The sequence below is a fragment of the Bombus pascuorum genome, chromosome 9, assembly GCF_905332965.1.
Source record: "Bombus pascuorum chromosome 9, iyBomPasc1.1, whole genome shotgun sequence".
In the NCBI taxonomy this organism is placed as follows: Eukaryota; Metazoa; Arthropoda; class Insecta; order Hymenoptera; family Apidae; genus Bombus; species Bombus pascuorum.
The window spans coordinates 14,510,406-14,530,753 of NC_083496.1; the positions used below are offsets into that span (position 1 = coordinate 14,510,406).

At 35.7% G+C, this 20,348-nt stretch overlaps 4 protein-coding genes across 6 annotated transcripts; 2 read left to right on the plus strand and 2 right to left on the minus strand.

The window, feature by feature from the left end:
- Positions 1 to 8,653: 8,653 nt before the first annotated feature.
- On the minus strand, positions 8,654 to 11,836 carry LOC132910304 (sodium/potassium/calcium exchanger 3-like). 2 transcript variants are annotated; one of them, XM_060965887.1, is made up of 7 exons: positions 11,502 to 11,603; positions 11,274 to 11,349; positions 10,592 to 11,115; positions 9,842 to 10,064; positions 9,550 to 9,726; positions 9,129 to 9,437; positions 8,654 to 8,999 (listed from the first exon to the last, which is right to left on the minus strand). In XM_060965887.1, exons 3-7 carry the CDS (start codon positions 11,054 to 11,056, stop codon positions 8,665 to 8,667), a joined length of 1,509 nt encoding a protein of 502 aa, XP_060821870.1. In that variant the 5' UTR covers positions 11,057 to 11,115; positions 11,274 to 11,349; positions 11,502 to 11,603; the 3' UTR covers positions 8,654 to 8,664. The 2 variants fall into 2 exon arrangements, with proteins under 2 accessions (XP_060821870.1, XP_060821868.1); XM_060965885.1 differs by lacking the exon at positions 11,274 to 11,349 and having other exon boundaries at positions 11,502 to 11,836.
- A 209-nt stretch (positions 11,837 to 12,045) lies between these two features.
- On the minus strand, positions 12,046 to 14,031 carry LOC132910313 (solute carrier family 35 member B1). The gene is made up of 2 exons (XM_060965913.1): positions 13,423 to 14,031; positions 12,046 to 13,198 (listed from the first exon to the last, which is right to left on the minus strand). Exons 1-2 carry the CDS (start codon positions 13,807 to 13,809, stop codon positions 12,620 to 12,622), a joined length of 966 nt encoding a protein of 321 aa, XP_060821896.1. The 5' UTR covers positions 13,810 to 14,031; the 3' UTR covers positions 12,046 to 12,619.
- Positions 14,032 to 14,508: 477 nt separating this feature from the next.
- On the plus strand, positions 14,509 to 16,296 carry LOC132910311 (formylglycine-generating enzyme). Of its 2 annotated transcripts, XM_060965909.1 has the most exons (5): positions 14,511 to 14,814; positions 14,973 to 15,482; positions 15,557 to 15,728; positions 15,795 to 15,981; positions 16,080 to 16,296. In XM_060965909.1, the coding sequence occupies exons 2-5, from the start codon at positions 15,155 to 15,157 to the stop codon at positions 16,233 to 16,235; spliced, it is 843 nt and encodes a 280-aa protein (XP_060821892.1). In that variant the 5' UTR covers positions 14,511 to 14,814; positions 14,973 to 15,154; the 3' UTR covers positions 16,236 to 16,296. The 2 variants fall into 2 exon arrangements, with proteins under 2 accessions (XP_060821891.1, XP_060821892.1); XM_060965908.1 differs by having other exon boundaries at positions 14,509 to 15,482.
- Positions 16,297 to 16,754: 458 nt separating this feature from the next.
- Positions 16,755 to 18,610, plus strand: LOC132910315 (uncharacterized). Its single transcript, XM_060965919.1, has 4 exons — positions 16,755 to 17,315; positions 17,391 to 17,520; positions 17,647 to 17,978; positions 18,130 to 18,610. Exons 1-4 carry the CDS (start codon positions 17,118 to 17,120, stop codon positions 18,229 to 18,231), a joined length of 762 nt encoding a protein of 253 aa, XP_060821902.1. The 5' UTR covers positions 16,755 to 17,117; the 3' UTR covers positions 18,232 to 18,610.
- Positions 18,611 to 20,348: the final 1,738 nt, after the last annotated feature.

Genomic DNA, 20,348 nt, shown 5'->3' on the forward strand with positions numbered 1-20,348 from the left:
TGGTTTTCTACAATTTCCGACATATTTGCAAAAAGCTATTGTTACTACTATATCAAATCTTATCTATACTACATCACGGTGGCCTGCAAACAATCTTTATAACGGGCCAACTTTTTCAAACAACTGATGCTGAGGTTCTCTCAGCTGTAAACATACAGTATATAGTCTCTTTTTACGGGTACCCTTACCTGGATACGAACATCAAACAGGGCCCGGGTCCCCTAGGACCATACGGGGTCGGATTCACGCCCAACCGACGCACAAGGTACCCAGTACACTTGCTTCCTTTAGTAGCTAGGCCTGGCAGGGGCCTTCGCTCGTCTAAGGTAAAACGGGGCCATCTTTCCTTAGGCCCTACCGTCTCCCGGGACGGTCCCGGAGCAGTTAGTACGCTGCTCACCCGCCGGCGTAACCGTTTCCAGAGTACGAGTGGGGATACCTCGCATCCGGGGGACCGGCCACCTAGCCAGCGACTCAGCTATAGGTTTATAAACCACTGCCACCACGAGTCCATACCCAATTTTCGGACAAGCAGAGGGGTCGCTATTCCCTCCGGGCTATTACTCGTCCTGCCCATGGTACCAACTTATGTCGCTGGTGGGACCACCGTGTGGATGTACGGCCACGTCACTGCTGGCCCGGCGACTTGCTAACCGGGCATTCAACAGACCAAGATGGGACTTCACGCAAGCGGGGACCTGTAGCACTTTCGTACCCAGGGAATTATCCCGGCGGTCCCATCATTCGCATCAGGATCGTGGGTGCGCTACTATCCAAGACCGCGTAGGGAGAGTATGGCCGCACTTAAGCGCACGCATACCCCCGGCGATCTTCCCTGCGGAGCACATAGAGGACTCACGTAAGCGGAACGCTCGTTCCGACGGTCCTCCCTGGCTGCGGGAACGTGGGTTTGCCAGCCCCCATAGGCTTACGCCCTCCCTGCGTTGTCAGCTGTAAACAGTAAGTGGAATATGTTGTTCGGAATGAAGAACAAGCAATGCAAAAAAAAAATCTTTTGAACACACAAATATCACATGCATTGATAGCCGCTATTAAAATCTACATCAACCCTTATCTCCGGAAAATGAAAATACATACTGATCAATCCAGCCGTTGTGAAGGAGCTGGTTATCACCCATGCATGATATACTGACGCATACGCTGCTACGGACGTATACGTGTAACCAAGATTCACTCAAGTAGTAGTAATAGTTTTTTGTAAATATCTTGGAAACTGCACGAGGCAGCCAATTAAATTATTAAGAAAAGTTACTCAGAATCATTTCTTTAACATATGTGAAGATCAAGATCATAGGCGTGGTATCCATTGAGGTAAACAATTACCAAAGATATTATACAAAATATAAGTTCCACAATATTCTACACACACACACAGACATACACGCGCGCGCGCGTGTAGAATATTGTGGAACTTATATTTTGTACAATATTTTTGGTAATTGGAAATATATATACACATATATATATATTTCATAATTGTACAATTTAAACTACGCTACACTATCATTAATTCAAGACACTTCATTACTCTTACGCTAAAACTACACGGGTGTTTTGCACGCCGTATGTTGCACATCGCGTTTTCTCCGTCGAAGTGGAATCTTGACTTTATGAGTGTTTTACGTACATTTGACACGTTGCGCGTCACACCGTTACACACCGATACTGAATATTGTGTCGCAATGCCAGTTTGTTTCGTTTTCCGCATGCGATATGCAACAGACGGTGTTTGGCAAGCATGTCAGAACGTGTTCCACGTCTGAATAGTCAGTTGTATTTAAACACATAATTCGATCTACAGTGCTGGACAAAAGTATTGGCACAGCAAGATTGTTATGATACAAATGCTTATAACTATTAAACAAATTGATTTAAACAAAAAACTTTTTGACTTATTTATTTATTATCTATCCTAGTTTATTACATAACAAGAGCAACAATATAAATAAAATAATACGCAAAATAATAACAAAAATATATTTTTTGAACATTTTATGGGTGGACAAAAGTATTGGCACAGTAGAATATTTACGCTTATAACTAATTACATAATAAACTTCTAATATTTTGTTGGCAGTCCTTTTCTTTTAAGGACTTCCTTTAATCTTCTTAATTATAACACTCGATCAGTGAAACTGGAGACTTCAGTTATTAAACAACAAAAAACCAAGAAAGAGTAATAATGTCTAGAAAAACGAAAGAAACCACAATTGAAGAAAGAAAAATAATATTAAATTTATATAAGATGAATAAATCTTACAACGAAATTGCACAAATCATAAACAGAAGTCGTTTTACTGTGCGTTCAGTCATAAAACGCTTTAAAAGTGAAGAAAATCTAGAGAATCAAATTAGGAGTGGTCGCCTTTCTAAGGTAACAATTCGAGAAAAAAGGAAAATCGTAAATATTGTAAAGAAGGATCCAAAAACTAATTCGACTGAAATTGCTTCGATGTTAAAAGCTGAGTGTGAAAAAGAAGTAAGTACCAAAACTGTACGTAGGGTATTGAAGGATGCCGGTTATTCTGCCCGTGCAGCACGAAGAAAGCCCTACATCAGTAAAATAAACCAAAAGAAAAGAGTGGAATTCGCGAAAGAGTTTGTTACGAAAGATACTGATTTTTGGGAAAAGATCATGTTTTCAGATGAAAGTAAGTTTAATATTTTTAAATCTGACGGCAGAATATTAGTATGGCGAAAACCCAACACAGAGATGGACGAACTGAATCTGCAAGCCACCATGAAACATGGGGGTGGTGGTTTAATGGTGTGGGGATGTATGGCATCATCGGGTGTAGGAGAACTTATATTCATTGATGAGATAATGGATAAATATGTATATTTAAATATACTCAAGCAAAATCTTTTGAAAAGTACTCAAAAATTAAACCTCCCCAGGGATTTCTATTTTCAGCAGGATCGAGATCCTAAACATATGGCGTATATTGTTCGTCAGTGGATAATATATAATACTGCCCACACATTAAACACACCACCTCAAAGTCCCGATATGAATCCCATTGAGCACGTGTGGAACGAATTGGAAAAAAGAATTAGGAAACATAATATCACAAGCAAGTCTGAACTGAAGAAAGTTCTTCTGCAGGAATGGAGCAATATTGTACCTGAATTCACTAAAAAATTAGTCCACTCGATGCCCAGAAGATTAAAGGAAGTCCTTAAAAGAAAAGGACTGCCAACAAAATATTAGAAGTTTATTATGTAATTAGTTATAAGCGTAAATATTCTACTGTGCCAATAGTTTTGTCCACCCATAAAATGTTCAAAAAATATATTTTTGTTATTATTTTGCGTATTATTTTATTTATATTGTTGCTCTTGTTATGTAATAAACTAGAATAGATAATAAATAAATACGTCAAAAAGTTTTTTGTTTAAATCAATTTGTTTAGTAGTTATAAGCATTTCTATCATAACAATCATGCTGTGCCAATACTTTTGTCCAGCACTGTATGTTGTCCGTTCGCCGTTACGCAGAATACAACACCTCGTTTCCACCTGATTAGACAACCATCCTTCGTCGTTCTTTGTCCATTATCTTATGATTTTATATTTCATTGGGCCATAGGTCCCTCCAGTGAACCAAAAAATATCCTAAATCTGGAGATTCGAAAAGTTAGGAATAGTTTCTCAAATTCTGTTTTATGCTCTGAATCGATGAAGGCGACAACTCTCCAAGCTAAACCTTGCTTTAGGGAACAAAAAATTATTACTTTGTCGTCATATTGACTTCTAACCATGATTCGTTCAATGAATGGAGTCGCTGGCTATAGATAGAAGCACGTAGTTGGCAATCATTTTGGAGCTGTGAATCAAATGCCCCCAACCGCATATGTTTTGTATATGTTTAATTTTTCGTCTCAACAATGCTTCAAGTTGCCTGCAGGTAATAGTTTTTCCAGTGCATTCGAAGAATTTAGTTGCGTTTTTAGAGCCAGGTTCTTTCTTCAAATTCTTTTTCGTTTCGTTTCTTTTATTTTCCTTTTCTTCTTTCATATTTTTTATTTTGTTTTGCTCTGTTTTTCTATTTTTTCGTGTTTTAACTTTTATTTTGTTAAGTTTTCTTTAAAAATAATGACCATGATAAAATAGAATTTATATAGCCTGACCGTCTCAAAAGAAGGAGCTGTTATTTATTTGATTGCGAGAGAATAGTCCTTTACGTAGCAGTAAACAGTGCCGCAAACATCAAAAGCCGTTGATTATTGCTGATATAATTTTATAACTCAAAAGTACAGGGACCGAACAATTTCGATGTCCCATTAACCGCGTCAAATGTAAACACGATTAACCCATTTCTTGATCAAATCTGGATAAGACGATCAAGTAAGAGTTGAGTTGGACTTATATATTTTTTGCTTTAGGTAGTTCTTATATACTTCAACTAATACATATAGATGAAAGTTAAATAGGTGGCAGAGAAAGAACTGGATGCGAAGAGAACGATGACTTTGCTAGCCGTCTATGTGAACTTCTGTGGCGGCGATATTGCAAAGTGCATCAAATCGATGTCATACAAACATTAATGGAAGAAATTCGCAAGCTACGTGTTTTTCAATAAGGGAAGTGGAAATGGAACACGTTTCAATCCTCACCAGTGTCGACCAATCAGAATATGGCTAGAAGCCCGTATGACCTCAAAGTAATCTGTCAAATACGCTAAAAATGCTTGATTTGATATATGTATAACTTTTGAACCAGAGTATTTCGCATCTTAAGACTTGATTTTAGGTCAAAATACCTCAAAAACAACGAGGTTGCAAAAAATATCAATAATTTTTGCGTCCTATTAGATGTTTTAATTTAACAATTTATTTAAGTTTATCTAATTATTGCCTTTTTTGTGTGTCACTTGATAGTTTTTGACATATAGAATCCAAAAATTTAATAGTTTGTGAGGCCGGTTTATTAAAAAATAAACAAGCCTTAATTTTAGAAATTCAGCGGTTCAAAAATTATACGTGCAGAAATTTGACAGTACGGTCGTGTATTTCACAGATTACTTTAACTACATATTGGCTTCTATCCATGATTCATCCAGTGAATAGAGTCACTGGTTGTAGACAGAAACACGTGGGTGGCGGCCATTTTGCGACCAAATTTTGAATCATGGATATTGGATTAGGTTTGAGTTAATCTTTATTCTCAGGACGCTGTAAAGCGACCGGCTACGCTAGTCTGTGCGGTCATCTGTGCGGATCAATCAAATGATGGATAGCAGTCAACATGGTGTCATACTAATCTGTAAAATACGCTAAAAACGCTCAACTTTATACATACATAGCTTTTGAACCAGGGTATTCCTAAAGGTAGGTATTTTTAAATTCTACGCGTCGAAAATTAGGTGACATAACAAAAAGGCCATAACTTTGCGTGCCCTAAATCGATATTTAATCCATGATTTTTATGCTTCAAAAACATACGAACGTCTTCTTGCATTGCCTTTCCCACTTCCCCTCCCCCCTGACACCCTCACTTTTCCATTTCAAGCCTCGAGTCTAGCTTCCAGTAGTTCCGATTGCAATAGTAATAAGTTCAAAATCCTTTCCAGTGAGAACATTGCCTGCGTCCCAAGCACTTCTAAAATTGCTTCCATAAATCCTATACAATCAGATGAAATTATTGACACATTTGTAAGCGAACTTCAAGGAAATATAATCTGTACTTTATATAAATGCGCTCCGATTCTTCCAAAACGCCACAGTTTACTCAGGATGTTAGAATACCTATAGGAAAATCTTATTTGTTCGCCCGCGTTAACAATCCTAAAAAAAATGCTCGAATATCCTAGATGTCGCAACCGCAAAACCATTGGGTCCTGCTAATCTACAACGCAGTAAGAGAGAGGGTTTAATTTATAGAACCCTCAATTGTCCTCCGATGAAAACCAGGCGAGTGCTCTGTACATTTGAAGCTAGCACATCTACTATGGACGAAGAGGTTCCCGCCAATTCATTTGCTTCTAGCGCGAGCTTTTATGTCTTCCACCACTGTCGCTAGCGGCTCTTCATTGTCTCCAAACACTATTACTCCTGCCAATCTTCACATTTCAAACTTCTCATGTAACATCGTCCAGTTCGAAAAAGAATTATCGGCTCCGACAAGACATTCGTTATCAAATTTCTTGTAAAAGGAATTCGTCTACAATTTGATAATATTAAATCTTGTAATAAGTTAAGTACCCTAAAAAGGATGAACACTCCCAAGCACTTGTGCTAAAAGAACTCTCCGATATTCTTATCAAGAAAATAATGGAAGCGTTGAGAGAAAAAATCTTAATCCGTCTTCTGGTGCAGAAAACAGAAAATTTATAATGTGTAAAGTTAATTTCCCTCCTGGCATTAACATCAGTGAAGTTAATAGAAAGCCAAGCCGCCTTTTCAGCGTCCGAGTCTCTTGATATTGCATACTCTTCGAGAAGTGCATATGTGATTCACTTTAGGAGTAGCAATTTTGTTTCCACAGTAGACATTCCACCATCCAGAAAGTTCTTGAGACCAATCAATACATGGCTCATCAACACTAATAAATCAATTCATTCTTCTAGACCTCGCCAAACCCATTGATACGGTTTGACACGATGCTCTCCTTTACGAGTTCCACCTCCGAGCATCCATTTAACTCCCACTCATTAAATCGTATCTCAGTAACCAATCTCTTTACGTCTTCCATCGTGGTTATGCTTTAAGTAAACATCCGATCCCAGACGAGGTGCCGCAGGGCTCCATTCGCGGCTTAGTACTTCTCGGTATATACATGAACTATACGTATGTAGAACCATGTGCCATTGCTCTTTATGCCGATGAAATGGCAAACTAAATCTAAATTCAGCAACAGATTTTACTGCCAATTACATCACCAAGCATTCAAACCTCCTAATCCGGAAAACAAGATCTCTTAACTAGAACAAGATCCCCTGCAAAATTAAAGCTATCTTCCCCATGTCTGCCCTTCTCTTCCTCTCCCTCACTTACATCCTCTCCCTATCACTATACAATCACTATTTCAACTTCTACCTTCTTCTATTCGCATGAAATTCATTCTTTTCTTTCCAATTATGCTTTTCTAAGCGCTCCTCTCCAAATCCTTCCCTTTCTTTTTTTTTTTTTTTTTCTTTTTCCGTGGAGGAAATCCGCACGGATACCCGCCGCTTCTAGGGAGAAGAGCGGCGTGGTAGTGTCGGACCCCAACCGATCAAAACCTCCACGATGACCGTCCCTCTTGCGATCGAAGAGTGCCCGGGAACCGCTGAGACGACACACCAGCCCCCCCCCCCCCCCCCCGCACGCAACAATCTGTCCGCAAATGGCGCGGTGTGCTGCCACGTCACGTCCGGATCCCCAACCGGACTGCTTGGTGGCCTCCGGATGCTGGAGAGTCCAGCACCTAATTTCAACCCCCGTCGGAGGTCCCGGTGGCCCTCGCGCGCCCCTTGTAGGCGCGTCCACGGGCACTGCTGCGCCCTCGTCGGCCGATCTTCTCGGGATGGGAATCCCGCTCCCTCACCCGCTCCGCTGCCTCCTTCCGCAGCATAACTAGCTCGCAGAAGGAGGCTACGGCTTTCCTGCCCCTCTCGCTCGTCAGCAATGCCTCAGGAATCGCCGACGGCAAGAGGCTCCAAATCCTCACAAAGGCTCACTTCAACTATGTATCTCCATGCACATCATAAATGGAGAAAACTTTGAACAGGACACTATAGGAAACAATTGCATGTACAACGATACTTTCTTCGTGTCAACTAAGTTGCTTGTATCGTGTTTCTCTAAACTTAAAGTGATTCCAATCACCTTATTAACTTCAATAATTACTATTGAAGTAATTAACTTCAATGAAGTAATTAGTAATTAACTTCAATTATTACTATTGAAGTTAATAAGGTGATTGGGATCACTTTAGTCAGCCACTCCTCATTTTTCCCTTATTATTCACATCCTTTGTTTAAGGTCCATTGGTTTTTTGGAACTTTTCCACTTAAACAATTTATGTATATTATATATAACGTACATATTGTATATAACTTACATATGGTAATGTCATCTACTTCCATTGAACGGTAAGCGAACCGTGGCTCATAAAAACGGCCTGAAGGTGGAGCAGTAGTATTCGCAACGCTGTTATACAGATTATGCTTGCTGCTCTTCATTTCGCGCTCATCGTAATTTGAAAAAAAAAAAAATAAAAACAGTCACTCGTTGATTCTCGGAAATATTTCTATCATCATATATAATTGTTGTTGATCATTTCCAATTCGTTTGTTGTTTCCTTCTCTTGTTTTATTTTTTACTGATATTCGCAGCTGCTTGTCGCAGCATTGACATTTTTTAGTTTTTTAAGCACTGACAAATTTCGATCATCTACGTGAATATTGAGAAACATACAAAATCATTGATAACCGTAAAAAAAGCAGCACTAGATAATATGTAGAAGATACTTTCAGTTTCAGAAAATTGTTTGTGTTTCTATATCAACAAGATTAAGGAGATTATCGGGATTGTCGAAATTGCCAAGATTGCTCAGATTAACGAGATGAATACGATAATGAACAAATTTAACGATCATAATTTGATAGGACAGAGAATGGGCAAACAAATTATACGAACTGTGCAGAATATACGAAAGTAATCAATATAATTCATCGGTATGAGGACACATTGGTAAATTTACAAAGAAGAAAATGTTCAATTCTACGAGAATGGCAAATATTAAAAATATTGCATATAACACTAGACATATAATTCCTACCTTTTTGTTTAATTTAAAATTGAAACATGCTATAACTGTAAAAAGAACTACTATACAAATAACTGTTGTAAGTACACTGTAGGATATAGCTCCTGATACGATCTCCACGTCTCTTCCTTTCATTAGACAACTTATTGTCCACGGTAAGCCCAGGCAAAGTAAAATGTCGAGAATATTTGCCCCCAACGTATTGCTCATCGCCATATTTCCGTCCCCTAGATGTATATGAAACATTCAATATTTCATATCGACGATCAATGATTTGATTCATCAAAATGTAACAAATGTAACAACAAAATAAATAAGAAATTTTGGTACAAAAGGAATAAAAAAATTAAGTTTACCTTGTCTGGCTAAAATCACGATGGACGCAAGCTCCGGCATATTTCCACCGGCGGCTAAAAATGTAAGACCCATAATGGAATCCGGGATATCTATTGTATCACCTACAACCGTCGTCATCCAAGAAACTAAATAAGAAGATATTCCGATCCAAATCACACACATAATGAATGTCAATGGATACCAGCGTTTCAATCGTTCGATCCGGACATCTGGTATCGTTACATATAGCAAAAATTTTAATGGCCAACCAAACATAAACCAACATTTTGCAATCATAGTTCGTTCCCTTGGCCAAGTAAATAAATATTCTGCAAATAAATATACAGAAACGATACATACATACAATATGCTTATGCTTATCATCCTCTTCGCAATATTCATATACAATACACATACACAGATACATATGTACATACATACCAGAAACAGAACGTTCCAGCGATTTGTCAAAATTCTCTAGAACATTTTCGAGATCACGCTGTTGGCTTTCCAATGTTTTAATATCCACGTTTTTACTAGGACTAACTGCAACGACATCATCTGGAGAGCGCAGTTTATAGGAGCCATTACGAGGCAACTTCTCTTCAACGTTAGACACTATAATTAATCGCAACGAATTGTTACTTGATATCTATCTTACTCGACTCGCAATATTTTCTCAAAACAGACAAACAAACAAAGGAAATTAGTTGAGAAAGAGAGTGTTACTTACACTTTGTCGCGGCTTTAGAATTAAAAGGGACGATTTTACCGCAACACTGCCAAATACCTTTGCCACAAAAGAGCAAGATTAGGTAAATGCAGAACAACATTAACAAAATCATGGCTTCGTACCAATGAATCCGACGATCCCACATTATTGCTACCAATGCTCCAATAGATACCACGTACATTGCACAGTCTCGTGACAATATTCGCCATTCTAACGGTATCGCCTGAGTCGAAAAGAATAAAAAACGAATTAGGAATTGCGTTTTCTGAAATAACCGCTTCCTTTTAATTCTTCAAACTTCAAGGATAGAGATACACGTGAATAGGAAACAAAAAAGGTAATCAAGAAAAAACTAATCATGTAACGCTAACAAGGTCAATGAAAGATAAGTAAAAGAGATAGGTATTCGATATGATCGATCTAAATATACATACTTAAAAAGAATACTTATCATCTTTTATCTAAAAGTTTGTATCGTTATAAGAAAATTAAATGACTGAGATAATTAATTTGCCAGTAAATTCGTCAAAAATTATTTTCGTATATGTATACGCACATTATATGTATGTATATATATAAGATATAGATATGCAGTAATCAATTAATCGCGTGTAAATTGTGTGATAGATGTTAATATCAGATTGCTATCCATATAGCGGGTCACTCTATTTTTAGTTATCATTCATTTTCGTAATCATCTAACAACAATTTTCAACTATATGTGTATTTTAAATATGTGCTTATACTTACGCAAAGAGTCGTTAACGCTCCGCAGGCCGGAGTTGCAAACGTGTCAAATACGGCGCTACCGACAACAGTACCAACACCAAGATCCGACTCGGTTAGGAACGTTCCAATTATATTCACGAATAATTCAGGGAAGGAACTGCTCATAGCAAGGAACGTCGCTCCAGCAACATCGGTGCTTATGTTCATACTGACGCATATGCAGTCGATAGCTGGTAATAGATAATCATGGCAAACGAATGCTGTCAATAGAAAACAATATAATCCGAGAAAGGTATGCAACACTACGGCTCCGTGACGGCGTTCTTTGTACGTGAACAAATCCTCGGGAAAATCAAATATAGAACGATCCGTACAGTTAATTTCTTTCTCTAATTCCTTTTCTTCGATCCTAAGAGATACGAATGATTCTTGTCCATCGCTTCTCGTTGCTTGCTTCGCTACCACCTTATTTTTAATAGACAGCATCGGTTGATTTATGTCACGTGCTTCGGCGATTCCATTCGGCAAGTAAATCGAGAACGTTTCTACAAGCGAAACATTTCTTTCTCTTTCTCGAGGTAAAAGATATATTTTAAATGGAAATAACAAACAATATAGTTGTGTAAAATTCTCTGAAAACCTTAATCTAGAATTGATACGCGCATGCCTCTTTGAATATTTGAGCGCGCCAACTTGTGTGTACATCGAGACAATTGATATTTTCAGAAAATTCCTCTCTTCTATCGTTCCCCCTTTGAATTACGCGCTATCCAGTTCCACTGATGATTTGATGTTCGTAAAGAAGGCAAACAGACGAATGTTGCGAAGAAAAAGACTATTTAAACGTATACTATTATACGCGTATATCAATCAAATTGACAACTATATGTATGCATCAAATTAACTAATTAATTGTAAATTTACCACTTACCGTTTCCAAGTAGCGCGTAAGAGGCTGGAGACCATATCGATAGCACAGTGATACACACGTAACTTTTTAACAACAATATATTCATCTCGTCTTTCATGTACTCTTCAACTGTTCTCTTACGATCTATGTATATTGTTTCTCAATACTACTTTTTGAAAAGTAGTCTGCGCATTTATGTTACATTACGTTCAACTGATTACGCTCCCTTCCTAAAGCTCATTCAAACGCCGTTATTATCTATTTAACCATCGTCAACGTTGTCGTCAGTATCGATAACAGTAACGAAATCCGATTTTAAAACCACTTTATACGCTTAGCTATGCGCGAAGTAGTTACAACATTACCAAGTAGTTAGCTTCTTTACTTAAACTAAAAATTTTTTAACTAAGGTTTACTTACCTCGCCACATCCACTTACATATACATATGTAAAGATATGCATATTGCTCTCTATATAAATTGGCAAAAATAATTCAGTCAGAAATGACAGTAAAATGATTAATTATACATACGACTAAGGAGAATAAATATACTATATCGTATATCAAATGATTACATTTGTTCTTTATTTTATAATCGATTTCTTTTTTATCACGTACACTAATAATCACGATACTGATCGTATTTTTTCCCCGGTAAATGACGTTTACGAATGATATGATTAGTAAAAAGAATTTGTAAAAATTACAAGTAATCGAATGAGATTGATGTAAGGAGACAAAACGAAAGAAATACATACGTGAAACGCTATGCGTGCAAATGCATCATGCTATTTCGGTCGGCATAACGCATATATACATACGAACCCTAAAACATACTGCGCGCATCAAACATACATGTATAATATACATGTCCATAGAAACGAATATATGTGTACATATTCGTAAAGATATAGTACATCAAAATCTATCGAACGTTCATTCGAAATATTTCATTCATAAGTACAAAACCGTACAATGAGCGAAACCAGGAAGCCACGGTACACACATATTTGTCAACTGTGTAATGTTCCTAAACTCGTATTTCATCATAACGTGACGAATATAAAGTCCCAGAATTCGAGATCATTTTCTATTCAAAGAATCAGGATCTCTCAGATAACGTGCTCACGTTCGTTTGCTACTTCGTTATATCTTTTCTAGTAGACTTGTCTTTACCATACATAGCATCTAGAAACAATCCCGCAAATACTATAAACGTGCCCAACCATTGCCTAAAGGTTAAACTATTACCAAAGATAAGTATTGAACCTAAGACTGTAAAGAATTTTCTAGTTGTAGTTATAATGGAGCATGGCAATGGACCGAATTCCACAACGGTGAGAAATATGAAGTATTGTCCAAATGCTCCTGCTATAGAAAAGGTAGCTATGTTCCATACAATAAAAGGGTATCTATGTAGAAACTGAATAAATTCGACAAGTTCTCCAGAGGCTATGATGACAATGCCGCTAAAGATCGCAGACCAGCCATTCATATTCAACATCATATGACCAGACTTGGAATTGTGTTCAGCTCTCATTCTTTCCTGCACAGCACTAGTTAGACCATCCATTGTTAATGAAAGTAATAACAATAATTCTCCAAATGCAATTTGTCCTTCAGAATGCTTCTTCAATGGATTGACATCCTTGTACATAAACAAAGCTACACCAATGACTACTAAGAACACAAACAAGTACTTTCTAACTGGATATACCTGCAAAATAATGTGTTTAATTGTTAGAAATTAAATATAAGATATGTAAATATATGATTGTAAATTGTGAAAAACAAAGTATCACAAAAAGCGACAAACAAAAAGTCATACTTATATATACAATAATACAAGTTCTACAAATATTCTCCTAAAATAATAATACAGGGTAGACAATTGATTATATATCTATGAATGATACATCAATTACAAAAAAAAAAAAATACCTTGTTCCCCAGCAGTACACCGAGTATCATTACCGGAATTGGTTTACCGGCTTTTCCAATCACTTGTGTTGGATAACTAACAAATTGTAATGCCATATTACTGCATACCATAGCAAGCAAATAAGTGAGGGCAGAGAGCGCGTAATAAGTTTTCGGAGTAGTGTCCTCGCCCTGTTTCATGATCGTTAATAAACTAGTCTTAGCAAATAAATAATTAATTAGACACTGGAAGAAAACTAAAGTAAACATATACGTAAACTTTTCACTGCTTTTTTCATCTCCATATTGTCCTCGTGTGATCTTCTCTTGCAACATGCCAAAATGAAAATAACATACAAAAATACCGACAGCGCAAAACAAAAGTTTGAAACGTTTTGAAGAAGCCATTATAGCTATATTAGTATAGCGTCCATATATTGGAATAACTAATTTTGCTATACTGTTATTCTTTCGGTCATCAGCCAATGTCACGATGAACAGAAAAATCTTCGAGACATTCTATGCATACGTAGATGACAGATAAATAATACGTGGCATTTAACGATAGGTTATGTTCCACGTAAATTACACATATGTAAGCAGAAGGGGAATGGCCATAAAAGTATGAGAGAGATGAGTGTGTACATAAGAACTGCGAGCAGCAACATAGAAATCGGGCGTTCGTTAGACAAAGATAGGAAATCCTCTTCTCAAAGCACCATCTTTTAGGATGGGCTATAAACCTAATAAGTTAGGTTAAATATAATGTGTGCATACCAAAAAAAAAAAATACATATGTGCCTATCTACGCATTTGCACGTCAACATCGACGTATAGATATTAATTTATCTATGAACAACACTCTAGATCCATTTCTGTATACTAAGCCACGATCATAAAAACAAGTCTTGACACTCACTAGGGAAAACCGAAAATTGAAAATTGAATCGTGCCTAATTAACAAAGTCCACGATCTTTCAAGACAAACGGAGATGAGTAAAGTAATCTGTCGTTGTCTGAGACATTCAAAAAATTTCTCACATGCGCGGAATGTAACCTTTCTTCCACGTTAATTATTTTACAACTAGTCACGACTCAATCTTCAGACGGTTTTTCCTAGGCCTCGATATATAGAGTCGACACTTGTTCATACATAAGATCGTGTACTAAACTATTAAAGTTAAACAAAAACTGACCCATGTCAGCTAGGGATTTTCTGCTGCTTAGTGCAGCATACCTATTCCACAACGACAAAAGCTACGATTGCCACATCCTATCATGGATACACATTATACACATAGTATATATCTTTTATGTTTATTTCTTTACAGTATACTAAAAGTTTATAGTGGAAGTATTTCGTGAAAGATGATGACGTTTGGTCGCAATATTTGTCGAATCTCGAATTCATAGGTATTTGTGTTTCTTACAATCACAATTAATCAATTTATCGATTTTGCATGCATCAATACCCTGAAGTCATAAAATGAGAAGTTCGATAAGGACAACTTGGCAAAAGTCGACGGTGTTGTTTATTTTCGCAAACATAATTATTACATTATGTTCTAAAGCGGCATGCTTCAAAACAGATAATTCAAATAAAGAATCTCTACAATGTGGTGGTTGTAGTTTTAGCAGACAAACCATAATAAAAACACAACATAAGAAAGAAACAGAAGATTACTGTCCAGCAATCAATGATCTTCATATTTATGAAAAGACTACTGTCAATCGTATAGATCGTTTAAAAAACATGGCTAAGATAGAGGCAGGCACTTTCACGATTGGTACAAACGAACCTGTGTTTGTCGCAGATGGCGAAGGTCCGAAACAACAAATATACCTACATAGTTTTTATATAGACAAGATGGAAGTGAGTAATCGTGATTTTGCAAAATTTGTCAACGTAACCAATTATCGAACAGAAGCTGAAAAATTTGGAGATTCGTTCGTATTTGAAGGTCTGTTAGATGAAAAAGTTCGAGCAAACATAACGCTCGTTGTTGCTCAAGCTCCTTGGTGGTTACAAGTAAAAGATGCAAATTGGCAACATCCAGAGGGTCCAACCTCTGATATTAAGAGTACGTTTATCTGTTTTTTCGATTGCTCGAAATTATAAGTTGGAGGTAAAAAGAAATAAAATTAAATAATCCAGATAGAATGGATCATCCCGTTGTTCATGTATCATGGAACGACGCTATTGCTTATTGCGAATGGTTAGGAAAAAGATTACCGACCGAAGCCGAATGGGAAGTTGCTTGTCGAGGCGGACTGTCAGATAGGCTGTACCCATGGGGTAATAACTTGATTCCAAATGGTCAATACAGGTGAATAAAGTTGTATAAAGAATTATTTAAAATTAAAATAATCCATCAAATTAAAATAATCTGCAGAGCAAATACGTGGCAAGGTGATTTTCCAAGTAATAATACTAAAGAAGATAAATACGAAAGCACATCACCTGTTACAGAATTCCCGCCAAATAAATATGGATTACATAATATGATAGGAAATGTTTGGGAATGGACATTTGATTGGTGGACGACCGAAACCAGAACACGAGGCGGCCCTAATAATCCTGTATATATGAATTATTTACGTCTATCTTTTTTATTTGTTTTTTCTTTATTTTTAAATAAAACCGGCAATTATTTTTATAACATGAAAGATATTTCCAGAATGGCCCCTCTCGTGGCACGGATAAAGTGAAAAAAGGAGGTTCCTATCTCTGTCACAAGAGCTATTGTTTTCGATATAGATGCGCTGCTCGGAGCCAAAATACTCCAGATACAACGGCTGGAAATCTTGGCTTTAGATGTGCATTGTCAGCTTAATTTTAATCGAAAAAGGAATTAATCGGTTTTTTAAATAAATGTTATTTAATCATCTCATATTGTATCATGTTTTTTCTTTTTTAACTTGAACAAATAGTGTGTCGTTTAAAAACAGAAGGTAGCTTTTGTAAGAATGGCAAGAAATTATAATACACGTACTATATTTCCAATGTGTGTACAGATAAAATCATTGGAAAACAGTTTGAGAAGGAGGATGTCCCCAGCCGTTTTCGTCATTGCAATTTGTGTACGGTCGTCAAAAGTATCATACGTGTATAGAGGTTGTAAATATTTGCAATTTCTTTGTTACATATTATGTTAGAGAAGAATTTCCTCTCTAGTTATAGTAAAAATCAGTCAATTTGTTTATACGTATATCCATGATTTACTTCCTTTTCTATAGAGAAACATGAAAGTTTCTAACCAGTAAAAGTTGAAATAATTGTTCACTCCTCTTCCTGTTTTTTAGCTCTTTCCACAACGTTATAACATAACCCTATTTACTCCGGATCGTTTCGACTATCATCGGCATTCATCGGTCTGTTTCGGCTAAGTTCATTTAAAATTTCGGGCGTCGGCTTGTGATGGACGACGATTATTAAAAAGGTGTTGTCTAAAACGGTGTTGTCTTGTGTTCACGTTTATAACTAAATCGATTGAAACTTTTAACAATTACAATAGTAAATTATCATCGGAAGAAATTCATATGTGTCGAAATAATATTGCAACGAGAAATTGACGATATCATGGAAAACAATGAAACAAATATTTATAAACTAACCTTCCCTGTCACAGTGTAAAACACGGGGTGTAATTTCAAAACATCGTTTTAATCATTTATTAGAAATTGTAAGAAAAAGAAACTATCGTATTCACTATAAAATGAATTACGGGAAAAAATCTCCTAGCATGGGTACACCATCGGTATACTCGCACGTTACTACACGTAGCAGTGCAAATTTAAAATCTTCACGATCAATGCGTAGTGTTAAAACACGTTGGTATCAAAAACCAATTTTAACACATTCACATTTACTTAATATTCAAAGAGGCGCCATGTTTACAGCTATATTTGCATTGGTAGGTATGTAATTGATTGATAATGACAAAATTTATATTCTATCATTCACATAGATAGTGTTTTTCTTTTTTTAGTGTTTAGCCATTTTTACCATTTGTACGTCTATATTTGATCTTTATTGTCTTTACGAAGCTGCACCAGGCTCAACCCATTATGGATACTATATAATATCCTATGAATTTGTTTATGTGGGCAATCGGCATGGTTAGTAAGATATAGGACATTAAAATTTGATTGTCTATATAAGCTCGATAAAAAGAAAGGAAAAATATTTATTTATATATATATCATTACTGTTTTTTTAAATTTTACCTTGATATTTCATTTCAGTACGTAACGCTCTTGTTGTTTTTGCTTTGTTCTCTATGCTTGGTGGAGTGGTAGTGTTTGGAACATCTGTGATGTTGATAACTGCTTTAAGAAAAGAATATGAAAAGAAGATGGTACCATGGCTCTACAGTTTTGCAGCTTTCACTGTCTTCAGACTTCTTGCTTTTATCTTCTTCAGTATAGTAAACGACATGATATTTGCTTATAATATTACAATGTGTATTTTGTGGATGACATTCATTTGTTTTTCCACTTATGGATGGTTAATAGTGTATTCTTTATATGTGGAATTATGCGATCTTACAAGACTAGAAGATTTAGCTCACTTAAGAGTAAGTTTCTTTATTTAAACATCTGGGAAAGACCTTTTCTCATTCCTCTTTCCTGTTACTGTTGATTTGTTATCTTATCATCATTTGTCTAAATTATTTGTTTTTGTTTTTCGTATGATATTACCGATTGACGATTTTTATTTTATTCTAGATCGGGACCATGCAATCATTGAATGCATCAACTACGCAGTCCATTGCTGGTTCTCGTCCAACAACACCACATAGCGCGGTATCGGCACTGCCTACGAATTAAGGCAGGAAAATTTGAATAATCTCTACATTCCATCAAGTTGTGACAGTGTCATTATTTTCGTTTCATCAATATGAATAAATACTTTACATGAAAATGGAAAGGATACGAGACGAGGAAGCTGGATATATGTACACGTACATATATGGTGTTACGATACTTGTTTAGCGCAAAGCGTAATATATATATATAAGCGTATAAATATACATTAATCCGTCCGATAACATTGGGATTCCGTCCAAAACTATAATAAAGCACGAGTTCTTAAGAGTAGAAACTCGCACGCTTGTATGAATATTAACTTAGTAACTATTTGTAACCATATTTAATTTTTGTTATAATTAACACTCTTTTGCTAATAAAATTTGGATAAACTTTTAAACCCACATTCATTATTAGTCTGTCTTTAGTATATGTTCAATTATTTATTATTATCCATTTATATCTTCAATAATTTATTATCCTTACATAAATCGTTATTTGAACTTCACTTAAAGGATAAACTAGTTTTTAATCGACTTTATATGTGAATTATATCACAGTTGCTACAGTTTCATGTGTTAATTATATTATTTTAATTATATTACGTCAACAAATAGAGTAAAATGAACTAAAATACGTAGTTACATAAAGAAGTGAAAAATTTTTCCCAAATTTTGATCATCCTTCATTAAAAGTGCAATCGTGATTCCATTATAATTAATTGTCAGCGGATGATCGAGCTAATTCAGTTTCAGTATACATACGTAACAACGTATGAAAAAGTGAATATGCAAAGTAAATAGCTCTTCCAAGAAGGTTTAAGAGAAATATACCGATTGCTGTGATTAGCTTCAGAAGTACCCCAAATGTAGCCGTCAATATATACATGGCAATTGCAAGGCACATTTTCTATAAAAGCCATTAATTGCTACTACATATATATGTGTGTGTGTGTATATATATATACACATACATATTATATGTGTTTGTAAAGAATAAAAGAAAAACGAGAAAAGCAATATGTATCGAATATAATTAAAAACGAGATCTCGATAATCAATCGTTAACATAGTTATATACATATACATATACATATACATATACATATACATATACATATACATTTCCTGTACAAATTATCAGGTGTACCATATTTAGTATGTTTCTTATTAACATACAATTTATTTTATTTCAGAGTCTGTGTGCACGCGTGCATGCACGCGCATATAATTTAAATTGGCGTGTACTTTAGCCTGTTACGTGCTATGTGCACTGCAGATTATTTACATTATATATATTGCCAAAATATAATGCCAGTTGCCCAGTTTCAATATAAAGAATGTAGTCGTCATTTGCGTTTAATAATTTTGATACAGCAATATAATTAGATAAAAGGAAAATGTTTCATACTAATAAAAGAGAAGAAATTTCTTCCCTACTAATGCGTGTAGTATATACATACATATGTATATGCTTATTTATGTAGGTAAGAGAAAATTTATTATTTGATAACAATGTTTCATGAAACTTGCGTTTCCAGTTCATTTATAATAGAACAAGAATGAACTTATATGATGATTTGCGAAGATCTAAAACATAACCGTTATACGAAATTATAATTATACAAGTATGAATTCAAATATGTCGACGTGTGCATAGCTTGATCTTCATGTACTTTATATTTTACATCGATATTTTCCTATCAAAACTTGAATCTTTCTTTCGAGATGGTAAAACACTTGCTTCTAAGGAAATAGTTGGTACATGAGAGTAACACAAAGTCAAAAATGTAGTTGATACATTTCAATTGGTTTGTTCTCGATTCTGATTTTCGGTAAATATTGATATCTAAAATATTTATTTAAGCTACTGTTGATATATGTACCCACTTGTCTCTTGATGCGTCAACATAATGTAAACATATTTGTTAATATCATCATCGTAGTTAATATTTGTATGTCATTCTGATGTATCTTTCGACTAGTTTTTCCAGGAATCCTATTTTCTATAAATATATCATGTTAATATTGATTTTCCAAATTTTTTATCAGAAATGGGAAGTGAGACAGAGAAAAGAAAAAGGGGAGGCGGGAGAGAAAAAAGATAAGTAAGTAAGTAAGTGGGGGAGAAGCAAGAAA

What these genes read in the sequence shown, in the direction of transcription:
- LOC132910304 (XM_060965885.1), bottom strand. Translation starts at nt 11,598, where the DNA reads ATGAAAGACGAGATGAATATATTGTTGTTAAAAAGTTACGTGTGTATC. An exon ending in GCTGGAACGTTCTGTTTCTG is followed by an intron (nt 9,438 to 9,549) that starts GTATGTATGTAC and finishes ATTTATTTGCAG; the next exon opens with AATATTTATTTACTTGGCCA. An exon ending in CGTGATTTTAGCCAGACAAG is followed by an intron (nt 9,000 to 9,128) that starts GTAAACTTAATT and finishes ATATACATCTAG; the next exon opens with GGGACGGAAATATGGCGATG.
- LOC132910313 (XM_060965913.1), bottom strand. Translation starts at nt 13,809, where the DNA reads ATGGCTTCTTCAAAACGTTTCAAACTTTTGTTTTGCGCTGTCGGTATT. An exon ending in GTGTACTGCTGGGGAACAAG is followed by an intron (nt 13,199 to 13,422) that starts GTATTTTTTTTT and finishes ATTATTTTGCAG; the next exon opens with GTATATCCAGTTAGAAAGTA.
- LOC132910311 (XM_060965908.1), top strand. Translation starts at nt 14,888, where the DNA reads ATGAGAAGTTCGATAAGGACAACTTGGCAAAAGTCGACGGTGTTGTTT. An exon ending in TCCAACCTCTGATATTAAGA is followed by an intron (nt 15,483 to 15,556) that starts GTACGTTTATCT and finishes TAAATAATCCAG; the next exon opens with ATAGAATGGATCATCCCGTT. An exon ending in ATTCCAAATGGTCAATACAG is followed by an intron (nt 15,729 to 15,794) that starts GTGAATAAAGTT and finishes AATAATCTGCAG; the next exon opens with AGCAAATACGTGGCAAGGTG.
- LOC132910315 (XM_060965919.1), top strand. Translation starts at nt 17,118, where the DNA reads ATGAATTACGGGAAAAAATCTCCTAGCATGGGTACACCATCGGTATAC. An exon ending in TTACAGCTATATTTGCATTG is followed by an intron (nt 17,316 to 17,390) that starts GTAGGTATGTAA and finishes TTCTTTTTTTAG; the next exon opens with TGTTTAGCCATTTTTACCAT. An exon ending in AAGATTTAGCTCACTTAAGA is followed by an intron (nt 17,979 to 18,129) that starts GTAAGTTTCTTT and finishes ATTTTATTCTAG; the next exon opens with ATCGGGACCATGCAATCATT.